The 12,848-nt window shown below is 39.8% G+C and overlaps 4 protein-coding genes across 4 annotated transcripts; 1 reads left to right on the top strand and 3 right to left on the bottom strand.

The window, feature by feature from the left end:
• Positions 1–2,121, bottom strand: LOC108608609 (uncharacterized). Its single transcript, XM_018000065.2, has 2 exons — positions 1,980–2,121; positions 1–275 (listed from the first exon to the last, which is right to left on the bottom strand). The coding sequence occupies exons 1-2, from the start codon at positions 2,020–2,022 to the stop codon at positions 1–3; spliced, it is 318 nt and encodes a 105-aa protein (XP_017855554.1). The 5' UTR covers positions 2,023–2,121.
• A 427-nt stretch (positions 2,122–2,548) lies between these two features.
• On the top strand, positions 2,549–8,594 carry Amt (Ammonium transporter). Its single transcript, XM_018000066.2, has 4 exons — positions 2,549–2,762; positions 3,442–3,941; positions 4,532–4,927; positions 4,989–8,594. Exons 2-4 carry the CDS (start codon positions 3,502–3,504, stop codon positions 5,911–5,913), a joined length of 1,761 nt encoding a protein of 586 aa, XP_017855555.1. The 5' UTR covers positions 2,549–2,762; positions 3,442–3,501; the 3' UTR covers positions 5,914–8,594.
• Positions 6,965–10,908, bottom strand: Hsc70-4 (Heat shock protein 70 cognate 4). The gene is made up of 2 exons (XM_018000224.2): positions 10,734–10,908; positions 6,965–9,219 (listed from the first exon to the last, which is right to left on the bottom strand). The coding sequence occupies exon 2, from the start codon at positions 9,217–9,219 to the stop codon at positions 7,264–7,266; it is 1,956 nt and encodes a 651-aa protein (XP_017855713.1). The 5' UTR covers positions 10,734–10,908; the 3' UTR covers positions 6,965–7,263.
• A 468-nt stretch (positions 10,909–11,376) lies between these two features.
• LOC108609379 (uncharacterized) lies at positions 11,377–12,798 on the bottom strand. The gene is made up of 4 exons (XM_018001138.2): positions 12,167–12,798; positions 11,912–12,106; positions 11,605–11,845; positions 11,377–11,544 (listed from the first exon to the last, which is right to left on the bottom strand). The coding sequence occupies exons 1-4, from the start codon at positions 12,382–12,384 to the stop codon at positions 11,419–11,421; spliced, it is 780 nt and encodes a 259-aa protein (XP_017856627.1). The 5' UTR covers positions 12,385–12,798; the 3' UTR covers positions 11,377–11,418.
• Positions 12,799–12,848: the final 50 nt, after the last annotated feature.

Genomic DNA, 12,848 nt, shown 5'->3' with positions numbered 1-12,848 from the left:
TCAAATGCCAAAGTCGGTGCTGCCATCGCTGAATTGATCATCGAGGCAGATGACCTCGCAGCAGTTGTTGCCACTGCCCACAGTTTGAAAGGACTTGCACTTGCTGAAGGCCTCGCACAGCACCATTTTACACGCCTTGGGCAATCCGCTGTCGCAGATGCAGAGTCGACAGGAGTCCGGCCCGGGCATGTAATGCATGCCAGTCTCATACAGTTTGCCATTGTAATCGCGGCAGTGACCACCCTGAATGAGGCTGGAGCTCACAGCGTTGCTATCTAATGTGTCAAGGACGAGAAAAACATTAGGCATTATAGTTTTAACGATGTGTATATGCAACTAAATACTAAAATATTAAATAATTAATAAGTATTTCCATATGTTATTAAATGCTATAATATAAATATTATTATCAAATAATATGCTCAAATAATGTACAGTTTGAAATTAGAATATAATTTATATAATCTTCAAACATATTATCTTTGAATCTGATTAATATTAATAAATATGTTGGCTCTATTATTTTCATTATACAAAATTATTAAATTTAATACCGAAATGGAATCAAAGTTCAAGTAAAATAAAAACTTTTATCATATTGTATTTAATGCTAGCTAAAAGTTTTAATGAAATAATAACTGAGACATTTAATGGGACTTCTATATAAACATGTATGTACATGATTTTACCTACAAACATAGTTATGTATGTATAAGTTTCCGAACAACTGTACGATTCTTTATTTTGACACACTTGACCAAGTTTCGCTTTGCTACTAATTTAGCAGTTACCGTTTTTCGTCCAGCATTCTCTCATCACACACACATACATACATCTGCACTGGCGTATTGAAAATGCAGCAGGTGCTGTACACCCTTAGCCCCTCACCAATCGACCCAGAGAAACATAGATATATCTATATATATCTATATATATATATATATATATATATATATATATATATATACATATATGTATATGCATATACAAGTGTATGAGTGTGTGCATGTACATGGGCATAACATTTATCACTTGAATGAAATTAAATGCAAACGCATTACATTTTCAACATAATTTAAATGCTAAACAGCAAAAGGAAATTCAAATTAAAAACAAATATATCCAGCAAACGTCCTCTGGTAGCAGGAAAGTGGAAAAGGGGCTGCAATAACATGCACTAACACAGTTAGCACGAACGACAAAACACGAGTGCGAACGGCTGGGCAGGAAACACACGAACGAAAATGGCAAACAGCGCGCTTTACGCCCCCGCGCAAAGAAAAAAATTGCTGCCTCTCAGTGCGAGTTTCCAAGTGAAATTTTTGCAATAGAGATACACATACACCTACATATACATACTCACACACACGCACACCCACCAAGTCCAGCTCATTCGCACACACCCAAACACATGGCAAAGTATACATACATGCAAAAAAGAACGACCACCCACAAACATACATACACATTGAACAGAGAGCAAGCGAGAGAAAAGGAGAGTGAGAGAGAGCGAAGCAGAAAGTAAGAGCGGAATGGGCAGCACTAACGCACAATTTTGCACGCCACTTCCTTCACAGCGCCCAGTGGTAAGGCGTTATGCCCCCTTTTCGCAGGAGTTGCTGCCTGCTTGCTGGCTGGCTGAGAAAATGAGCGCAGCGCAAGTGTGTGTGTGTATGTGTATGTGTGCCCCGTGTCCCATAAATTGTGAAACTCTGCTGTGGCCATGGACCATATTACAGTTATTGTAGATAGAGAACAAAAATTGGAATTGATTTTAGAATGAAAAAAATAAAAAACATTTTTACTTGAGGTCCTTATCTTTATGCACATTGGAAACTATTTTATTTAACCATAAAGCCTACTCTCATAAGGAAAAAAAATAAATTTTCACTGTTTTACTCTCTTTAGTACAGCAAGGATATGGTGGCTTTATGGTTGTGTGTGTATAAAGTTTTTCAGTTTTCACTAAATTCTTTTACCTTTGGCATTTCCAATAAACGCAAGCACTGCCAAAAAATACATTTTGCTGGCGTTAATATGCACTCTCAACTGCACAATTAACTTTTAATTGTTATAAGATACACAGTTTTTATTTGATATTTTCAACGGTTTTAATGAACGTTCGAGCAATACCAACTAGTGCTAAAATTGATCTGAGTGACCGTTTGCGTTAACGCCAAAATCCGTAAATTGAGCTTCAAAGTTTCCGTAAATACTAAAAATACTAAACATAACGTAAGATATGAAAGGAAATAACGTTACAAACTTGGGTCAACGACAATAAAATGGCGCAAAGCACGTTACGTTAACGTATCTGAATGCAGCTCAAAGTATGCTATAATTTATGATTATGAACGAAAATATTAAACATTCAATAATGACTAATTTACAAGATGTAAAAAAATATTCAAACAAAAAAAATAAATAAAATAAAAAAAAATAAAATAAATAAATAAATAAATAAAAACATAAATATATTACTGCTCAATCGCCACTGTAGAGGAGTTTATGACGCATTTAAAAACGATATTACGTTACTCTTAAAATAAGTTGCAGTTTAAGTTAATTAGGCCAGTTCAAGACTACAAAATTGAAATTTAATTTAAAATGGCAAAACTTGTAATTGAATTTCATGCATAATGCGCGCAATAGTTTTGCAAAGTGTTTGAAGTCATGCAATGACTACAACAACAACACCGTCAGCAGCAACAGCAGCGTCAACAACAACATTAAATTAATCGTAATGTCAAGTTCAAAGTAAGGTAATGACAACCACCTTTATATACACCAAAGTCCTCGACAGATAAAATCTATATAAAATATAAGCTATTTTCAATTACTTGTTGTTTTTAATTAAAACTGAGCAAAGTTTAAATATACATATACATACATATACACTCGGGTTGACTATATAAAATAATTTTGAAACAATTTTTTCTCCATCTGAATTGTTTAAAACAAAAAAATTTTTGGAAAAATATTTAAATGTAAAGTAATACATAATATTTAAATATACAAAAATAATTTGTTAGAGCATTCAATTTTCAGGAACACTATTACATTATTATTATTATTACTATTATTATCATTTTAATTATTATATTTTTTATATTATAATATACCTCTTATGTAAGGAAACAAATGTTCTGCAATGAATCGCAGATATATTATATAAGTATATATTACTCTGATGTACATGCATACATATGTAGATATTATTTGTCTTCAAATAGATATGTGTACAAGTCGCAAATACCCAATTTAAATTTAGTACAGGGTATAATTAGCTCGTTCATTCGAAAATAACACGCACGCAAAATTAAGCTAAATAATTTAGCTTTTTGGGTGGGCGCTACGATTAGCTTGCATTCAAATCAAATGAATGTAATTTGTTGACTTTCGCATTGAAAATGAAAACAACTTTGATTGGTTCACTTCTAGAGCAACTCCCCTGAACACCGGACGCGAGCGACTGGAATAAAATACGACGAGAGAAATAAAATGAAGTTGGAGAATGCGACAGCGTCGCAGATGATAGCGCTGAAGGGCGTGATTCGGAATAGCAGCTATGTGATACCGGGTCTCTATGATCTTTCGATCGAGGATACCAATTGGGTGCTGACCTCATCCTTCATTATCTTTACCATGCAAACGGGCTTTGGGATGCTCGAGTCGGGCTGTGTTTCCATCAAGAACGAGGTAAATATCATGATGAAGAACGTGATTGACATTGTCCTGGGCGGCTTCACCTACTGGCTTTTTGGCTACGGCATGAGCTTCGGACGTGGACCCTTCTCGAATCCCTTCATGGCCATCGGCGACTTCCTGCTCGACCCGCCCGTTGGCGACGAGCTGATGGGTCAGATCTTTGCCGCCTTCCTCTTTCAGTTGTCGTTTGCCACAACAGCAACAACCATTGTAAGTGGCGCCATGGCCGAGCGGTAAGAAACCGAATGCTAAAAGCATTTCACAATTTTTTCATATATTTAATTAGTATTTTTTTATTTGCGTAAACTATTTTATATGCTTCTACCTGGTACTTAAAAGAACATAAAATTTTCTAGACTATCTAGTATTGGGATGACATACATATATATTGGGAGGATTTGATATTACCAGATTTGATAATCGTAGCATATTATAAAGTTTTAGTTTTTAGAATATCATATAATTTGATATGACATAAAATACAGTAGAATCCGGTTATAACGACTCCGCTTAAAGCGTCAAACCGGTTATGTCGACGAAAATTCGTTGTCTTGGTTGGCCCCCATACAAACTTATATGAAAGAGCCTCCGCTTAGTACGTCTCCGCTTTTAACGACAATCCGCTCATGTCGATGAATGAAAAAACTAACTTGTTTTCTCTTTCTGGTTAAAGCGTCCTCCGGGTATAGCAACGTAAAATCGACGGTCCCTTGAGTGTCGCTATAACCGGATTCTACTGTATATATAAGATAGATAAGATACAGGAGGATATGATGCGATATGATATGGTATGTTTTTATATGATATTCCTTGCTCTTTACAGCTGCAATTTTAAAGCCTACTGTGTGTTCTCGTTCCTAAACACCGTGGTGTATTGCATACCCGCGGGCTGGGTGTGGGGCGAACATGGATTCCTCAACAATCTGGGCGCCGTGGACATTGCGGGCAGCGGTCCAGTGCATCTGATTGGAGGCGCCGCATCGTTTGCTTCGGCTGCCATGCTGGGGCCACGTCTGGGCCGCTATGCGGAGGGCATTGATCCACTGCCACTGGGCAATCCGGTGAATGCGTGCATGGGTCTCTTCGTGCTCTGGTGGGGCTGGCTGGCCTTCAACTCGGGCAGCACCTATGGTGTCAGCGGTGCCAAATGGCAGTATGCCGCGCGTGCCGCTGTGATGACCATGATGGGTTCCTTTGGCGGGGGATTTGTGTGTTCGCTGTAAGTGCAGATCCACTACAAAGACCATTGAAGAAATCTATCAATCACCTTCCATTTGCAGCTATTCGTTCTGGCGTCACGATGGCCGCTTGGATATCATGGATCTGATCAACGGCATTCTGGGCTCCCTGGTATCCATCACAGCTGGCTGCTTTCTGTATCGCGCATGGGAGGCGCTGCTCATTGGAGCATTGGGCTCCCTCCTATGTGTGATCAGCATGCCGCTGTTTGATCGACTGGGCGTGGATGATCCGGTGGGTGCGAGCTCGGTGCACGGGGTCTGTGGTATTTGGGGTGTCATCGCTGTCGGGCTGTTCGCCGACAATCCACTGCCCATGGACACGACTAAGGGTCGCAGTGGCCTGTTCAAGGGTGGTGGCTGGTACCTGCTCGGCATCCAAATGCTGTCCGCTCTTTGCTTGGCTTGCTGGGGCATTTGCTCGACCTTTTTGCTGCTTTATGTGATCAACAAAGTAATCCCCATACGAATGGACCCGCACGAGGAGCTGCTGGGCGCCGATCTCACGGAGCATCGTATTCGTCACACGCAAATCGGACTATCGCGCGCTATTTCCGCTCTTGCTCCCATCAAGATCGACCTGAATGAGATTGTTGGCATTCAACCAATTGGGATCAATCCTGGCCACGAGCGCAGCATCGAGCAGCTGCGCGCTGCCGAGGACAAGCTGCAACAGTGGCAATCCTACCTAGACCAGGTGAGTGGCAAGGCGCACAAGGTGGGCACTCCCCAGAAAACTCTTGAGAAGCACCAACTGGAAACGGACATAACTCTCAGCTTGAAGCCCAGCATAAATGAGCATCAGCAGCCGAGCAACGTATTTGGGCGCAGAGTGAGGTCGGTCCAGATTAAGGAGAACAACTGGAACCAGGACCAGGGCACCTATAAACCCAACAACAGTGAGCTGCCGGTGATAAGCCGAGTCCCAAAGCTGGACAAGGATGGCAACTTTGCCTGGGTCGATTAGGCACTCAAATGATTGTTCTCTCTTTGAACACCGTTTATTATATATAAAATATTGTTGGGATTATTACAACTGTGCGGAAAATTACATATATATTATGTCAACCACAAAAAAGTAAAATTATTTAATAACTAAGATCCGTTGAAAAGCTCTAAATATACAAATTAAATATATCAATTATTTTATGATCGATTAAAGATATATAAATTACATAGGAGAGACAGGAGGGAGACAGAGGGTCAAGTGAATATGATAAATTCCACTTCATCAAAACTTCATTCATACAGAAAGTTATTATTATGCTTTTTTAATTTGTTCTCATTAAATGATATAATTATTATCAAGTCTACACTCAAAAGACTCACTATTATTATTACTAAATCGTGCACTGCCACCAACCAGCCGCAGGTATAGACCATGACACTCAAAGAGCTTACGCTGCAATTTGCTATTAACTGAACTCTGTTAAACAAAATAGAGCAACAGCTCAAGAGCTTTTTATAGCCGCCTGTTTCGTTAGCAGAAGAGCTATGTGCTGGTACAGCTCAGCCCATCCCTCGCTGTTAAAAGTCTCAGTAAGTTATGTAAAGAGCACTGTTAAGTGACCTTCGGAATCACTCAATCGTGGTGCTCACCACTTGCAGACGAACGATCGCATGAAACACAATTAAGCAATGGGCTCAGTATTTAACAGTAAAAATGATAAGCCTCTCGTCCCTTTGATACAGAAAAAGTTATTCAATTTGAAGCCACGCCCTTAAATGTTTTTTTTTTTTTTTTTTCTCACAGTTAATCTTTGTACTCGTTCTAACATTGAGAAGAGTGCTCTTTCAGAGCAAGAAGCTCGTATCTTAAATAAATAAAATCCAGTAAAAATAAACCCGAAGAGGTATGCCACGCCCAAAGCTTCCGTGGCCTATTTGTTATATCATATACGATGCCCCAATTATATATTATAACAATTTTAAAACGTCTTTTGGCCTCCAAGAGTTTGATTTTGTTAATACGTAGTCCATGTCAAAAATTACCACCCCCTGCCAACCAATAACTCGTGTTTTTTTTCTTTTGCAAATCTCAAATTTGATTTATTTTATTCAAGTAGAAGCAAATATTATTTGGATGATCGATCGATGCATGATGATAATAATATAATATATATGTATTATCCTATGTGGTGTTTGGGCTTTTTCTTGTTTTATATTTTAGATGTTGCAGTTGTATTATTATAATATAGTTATCAAGAGCAATTGTCGTTTGTTCTTGTGGTTGTGTGTTTTCTAATTTAGAATCCAAGTTGTGTAAAACGTATAAATTGATTTATTGTTTGGTTTGGGTTTGTGGTTGGTGAATTGTTTAATCGACCTCTTCGATGGTTGGGCCAGCACCGCCAGCTCCAGCAGCGCCAGGAGCAGCGCCAGCTCCGGGCATACCACCAGGCATACCGGGCATGCCACCAGGAGCACCACCAGCGCTCTGGTACAGCTTAGTGATGATTGGGTTGCAAACGCCCTCCAACTCCTTCTGGCGGTGCTCGTATTCCTCCTTGTCGGCCAGCTGATTGGCATCCAGCCACTTGATGGTCTCGTTGCACTTATCCAAGATGGTGGTGCGATCCGAGTCGGAAATCTTGCTCTTCAGATTCTCCTCATCCAGTGTGGCCTTCATGTTGAAGCAGTACGACTCCAGACCGTTCTTGGCAGAGATGGTCTCCTTCTGCTTCTCGTCCTCGTTACGGTACTTCTCGGCCTCGTTGACCATGCGCTCAATATCTTCCTTGGACAGACGACCCTTGTCGTTGGTGATCGTGATCTTGTTCTCCTTGTTGGTCGAACGCTCCAGAGCGGTGACATTCAGAATACCGTTGGCATCAATGTCGAAGGTCACCTCAATCTGAGGGACACCGCGTGGTGCGGGTGGAATGCCCGACAACTCGAACTTGCCCAACAGATTATTGTCCTTAGTCATGGCACGCTCACCTTCGTAGACTTGGATCAACACACCGGGCTGGTTGTCCGAGTAGGTGGTGAAGGTCTGGGTCTGCTTTGTGGGGATGGTGGTGTTGCGCTTGATCAACACGCTCATCACGCCGCCAGCGGTCTCGATACCCAGCGACAGGGGGGTGACATCGAGCAGCAACAGATCCTGCACTTCCTGCGACTTGTCGCCGTGCAAGATAGCAGCCTGGACGGCAGCACCATAGGCAACAGCCTCATCGGGGTTGATGGACTTGTTCAGCTCCTTGCCGTTGAACAGATCCTGCAATAGGCGCTGCACCTTGGGGATACGGGTGGAGCCACCGACCAACACAATATCGTGAATGGCCGACTTGTCCAATTTAGCATCACGCAATGCCTTCTCCACGGGGTCCATGGTGCTGCGGAACAGATCAGCGTTCAGCTCTTCAAAACGAGCGCGCGTAATCGAGGTGTAGAAGTCGGTACCCTCGAACAGCGAATCGATCTCAATGCTCGCCTGGGTAGATGAGGAAAGAGTACGCTTTGCACGCTCACAGGCAGTGCGTAGACGACGCAGAGCACGCTTGTTGGTAGTCAGATCCTTCTTGTGCTTGCGCTTGAACTCCTGCACAAAGTGAGTGACTAGACGATTGTCGAAATCCTCACCACCCAAATGGGTGTCACCAGCAGTAGATTTGACCTCGAAGATGCCGTCATCAATCGACAGAATGGAGACATCAAAAGTACCACCGCCCAAATCGAAAATCAACACATTACGTTCACCAACAGCCTTCTTGTCCAGGCCATAAGCGATGGCCGCAGCAGTCGGCTCATTGATAATACGCAATACGTTCAAACCGGCGATGGTGCCAGCATCCTTGGTAGCCTGACGCTGTGAATCGTTGAAATAGGCGGGCACAGTAATGACGGCATTGGTAACCGTCTTGCCCAGGTACGCCTCGGCGGTCTCCTTCATCTTGGTCAACACCATGGAGGAGATCTCCTCGGGGAAGAAAGTCTTCTTCTCATCCTTGTACGTAACCTCGATCTTGGGCTTGCCATCAACGTTAACGACCTCGAAAGGCCAGTGCTTCATATCAGACTGTACGGCCGCATCATCGAATTTGCGACCAATCAGACGCTTAGCATCGAAGATAGTTTGGGTTGGGTTCATGGCCACCTGGTTCTTGGCGGCGTCACCAATCAAACGCTCCGTCTCCGTGAAGGCAACATAAGATGGGGTGGTACGATTACCCTGATCGTTGGCAATGATCTCAACCTTGCCATGCTGGAACACACCCACGCAAGAGTAGGTTGTGCCCAAATCAATACCAACAGCTGGAGCCTTAGACATCTGTAATAAATAAAAAAAATGTCTAAATTTTAGAAAAGTTTATGAAAGTATATATTGTATATCTTCTCTATTTTGTGTAAGTTTGAAATTGAAAGCAGTGTCAACGATCGATTTTACTTTCACTAGCGACATTTCACTGACGTGTTTGTATTGTATTGTAGAAATAAATCGATTCGTTTGAGGACTAAAGTCTAGAGTCATACATATATCTTTTATTTACATTTTGGATGATGGTTATCAATAATTGTCGAATTTAGTGGACATACATATATTCGTTTAAATCTTAATCTTCATTAACAAGCTAATTAATACTTAGTATTTGAAAGCAAAGGCTACAGCCCTGTCCATGAAATCCCAATGAAATAAAAGTTAATGTTCTGATCATTTTCAGAAACAGGTTGTTGCTAATGTCATAGCGAAAACCAAAAACGGTGAAACGTGAGGTAAATGACTAATTTATATGGCCAAGACACGTATGTATATCCATGTGTATGTATGTACAATTTACTATGTATAAATATTCCTGCAACATAAACACAAAGATAACAATAGAGTTGAAGTTCAGCTGCAATTGCAGCTGCTAAATTTCATTGAGGGATGGAAATACCGCATGGACACAAAGGCGAAAATTCTGGAATACTATAAACCACAAGCACACATACACATTCGCGTAAGCATATGCATGTATCTACATGTATATGTATTGAGAACCACGCCGTTGCCAGACTGATAAGTTTGCACCTTGTACTGTGCGCATGAACGAGACGGCAATAGTATACAAGCACGCGCGCGCTAAATTTTCATATATACGTTTGGACATGTTTTATTCCAACAACGCATACAAAGGTATAGTTTAAAATGCCGGTTAGCAACGCACTTTTCAATATAGAAAATAGAAATAGCTAAAATCCAAACACTTGCCATTAATGATTCTTTATTTTTAACGAAATATTTTTAAATTATAAATTATAAATTTTGACGTCAATAGCTGAATGCTGTTATGACTCATAATGAGTAGGCAGGCGAATGGAAAATTTGTGTGTGTGTGATGCGGCAATTTTTTCAATGGAATATTCCAGCAATTTTAGATAAATCAGCCAATTTCGAGAATCATTAAATATTGATGTATACATAATTTGCAATGTAACCAGCAATCATTGGAAGGCCCAAATACAGCAGAAAAATCGAATGACGCAATATATGCATACATATGCAAGTAAATACACGAATATATTACATGTTCAAGTATTTTTGCTCGCATTTTAAAGTTCAGCCAAATGCAGCCATCATTTTTTTATACAGTCCAATGATAAAGGTGTATTTAAAATGACCCCAAACTACTTGCACCAATGCACCTAACATCAAATTATTGATTTTAGTTGTAAAGCACATGGAAGACAATGGAAATTTTTTTCAGGTCAAACACACGCGGCAATAAGCACGTGCCGAATTTAGAGTGCACTTTAACACATGAATGCTTATGAAAATTGTTAAATTCTAATTATAAGACTTACCTTTATGTTCTGTTCAGTTGAAATGTACTAAATATATGAATAACCGTGTAATTGCTACTTCACTTTGTCCCACTTAAATTTCTTTCTGCCGAGCCGACACTCAAACGTTCGATCAAACTGGCGCTTGTTTTAGGAATAATGATGGCGTACGGCTTTGCCTTTACTTATAAAGCGCCTTGCCCTGCTCTGGAAAATTCTAATATATTAACTTTCACGATGTGGCAAGGCAGCTGAAAACAGTGCTGCTCTAATGACGCTCAGTATTAATCGAAAATATCCAATGCTGCAGCCCTGCTTACTATGTTGACTCTGCTCAGCCGATAACAAGCGCGCCAAACTTTAAACAATTCAAAAATAAGTTTATGAGACCTCGCAGTTATAAACCAATAAGTGGTGATATCAAGACCCCACATCGAAGTTGTCAAGTAGCTAATGGCATTCAGCTTATCAGCAATATTTGGTTGATAATGACAGGATTAGAATAGTAAATGGGCTTTTCTATTGATGTTTGTGCTCTTTATCAATAGATTAGTGCATATGTTTTAAATATATACCTTTTATCGCACAACTTATCGCAACGATCTGCAAATACAAATGCGACAAGCGATTTATAACCAATGAACAGAGTGGAACACCTTTGAAATGCTTTTATATATATATTTTATTGCTAAATTCATTATGCATATTAATTGACCTTATTTAGAGCAGGAGATTTACAATCTGGTTCGACGCCTTCAAAAATAGGTGGTTTTTCTCCGCCACCTCCTCCAATAATACCCTGTAGAATTTCCGGCAGTTTATTATTGATAATCTGTAAGGGATGTGAATTATTAATTTAATTATGATTTGAATATACATATATAAAACCCACCGCTTCGATTTTTGGAACAACCTTAGGCTGCTCATATTTCCATACATCATCCAATAACTCAACACCCATTTCGTTAATTAGATCATGCAGGAAAATGTCAATCCGCTCTTCCTCCATTAAATTTTCAAAATGAACTTTTAAATCTCCTAAAAGAAGTTCTATTTGCAAATCTGTGATGGACAAAGAAGACGACAGTTTCATTTTCCATGAAATTTGAAGCGAAAAGTCTTTCACTGATGCTCTGGACGTGGAAGAAGAGTAGATTTAACAAAAAATCTTTATCTATAATCTTCTTCGCATTACTTACTCAGCATTGCCATCGCCAGCCAAATTAACAATATACGCCAAGGAACCTTTGGCAGTGTAAAGTGACTTGAAAAAGGTATGTGGTAAGGTGATTTTAATTGTGCTACGTAAGCCAGGCACAACATTAATTTTAAGTGTATCTACAACAAAATCTGAAAGTCCTTTTAGTTGAAAGTCCTCGATGGAACCAGTAAAGCTGAAAGCAAATAAATATCAGTATATATATATTATATAATACAAATTAGGTGGCACCCACTCGATAAGGTATTGGTTATTCGCAGCTGTCTCGGCAGGACCTAGTTCCAGTGGATCCAATGCAGGCAAGCCCAAATTGGGTATCGGGTGACACATGCGCATACGAAACTCCTCTAGAAATTCCAGTATTGCAGCCTCATAGATGCACACAACAGGCGAAAGGCAGCAATAAAGAGAAGCCGTGGCTAAAAGCAGCCGCAATATGTGACCCGACTGCATAGTGAATATTCGTTTGCTTAGGGCTAACGCACGCAACTGAAGTGCTTAGCCAAAAGTATTTGGTTTTTGTCAAGTGCTACCATTTCCAGTTCCCGTTATGAATGTCAAAATACGATTAATACAAATTCGTGATACTCCCTATCCTTATCACTTTTTGGCAAATAACAAAAAATACGCTCTATTTTATATTGACTAGTGTATAAGAGATATTCTGGACTATTATTCATTTAAAGTTATACGTTCGATTAGATTTACTATATCATATCAAATATTCTTAAGAGCTAAAAGTCTATGATGCTATCATTCAGGAATAGAATCTATGCATGGCATTTCATTGATGAATATATTTCGATTTGTATTCACATTTTTTTTTGTTTTTAATTATTATTTATAAGGTATACTCTTGTCTTTGAGGTATACTCTCTCTATACAAAATATTTGTTATTTTGATATTAAGACCAAAA

The sequence above is a fragment of the Drosophila arizonae genome, chromosome 2 (assembly GCF_054131065.1).
Source record: "Drosophila arizonae isolate 15081-1271.41 chromosome 2, UAZ_ARI_1.0, whole genome shotgun sequence".
NCBI classification, from domain to species: domain Eukaryota; kingdom Metazoa; phylum Arthropoda; class Insecta; order Diptera; family Drosophilidae; genus Drosophila; species Drosophila arizonae.
This window is presented reverse-complemented; position numbering and strand designations above follow the sequence as displayed.

Coding starts and splice junctions, on each gene's coding strand:
- LOC108608609 (XM_018000065.2), bottom strand. CDS start 2,022: ATGTATTTTTTGGCAGTGCTTGCGTTTATTGGAAATGCCAAAG. Junction 276..1,979: donor GTTTATTGGAAATGCCAAAG/GTAAAAGAATTT, acceptor TTGACACATTAG/ATAGCAACGCTGTGAGCTCC.
- Amt (XM_018000066.2), top strand. CDS start 3,502: ATGAAGTTGGAGAATGCGACAGCGTCGCAGATGATAGCGCTGAAGGGC. Junction 3,942..4,531: donor AGTGGCGCCATGGCCGAGCG/GTAAGAAACCGA, acceptor TGCTCTTTACAG/CTGCAATTTTAAAGCCTACT. Junction 4,928..4,988: donor GGGGGATTTGTGTGTTCGCT/GTAAGTGCAGAT, acceptor TTCCATTTGCAG/CTATTCGTTCTGGCGTCACG.
- Hsc70-4 (XM_018000224.2), bottom strand. CDS start 9,219: ATGTCTAAGGCTCCAGCTGTTGGTATTGATTTGGGCACAACCTACTCT.
- LOC108609379 (XM_018001138.2), bottom strand. CDS start 12,384: ATGCAGTCGGGTCACATATTGCGGCTGCTTTTAGCCACGGCTTCTCTT. Junction 11,846..11,911: donor GCTGGCGATGGCAATGCTGA/GTAAGTAATGCG, acceptor TTCCACGTCCAG/AGCATCAGTGAAAGACTTTT. Junction 11,545..11,604: donor TTGTTCCAAAAATCGAAGCG/GTGGGTTTTATA, acceptor CATCCCTTACAG/ATTATCAATAATAAACTGCC.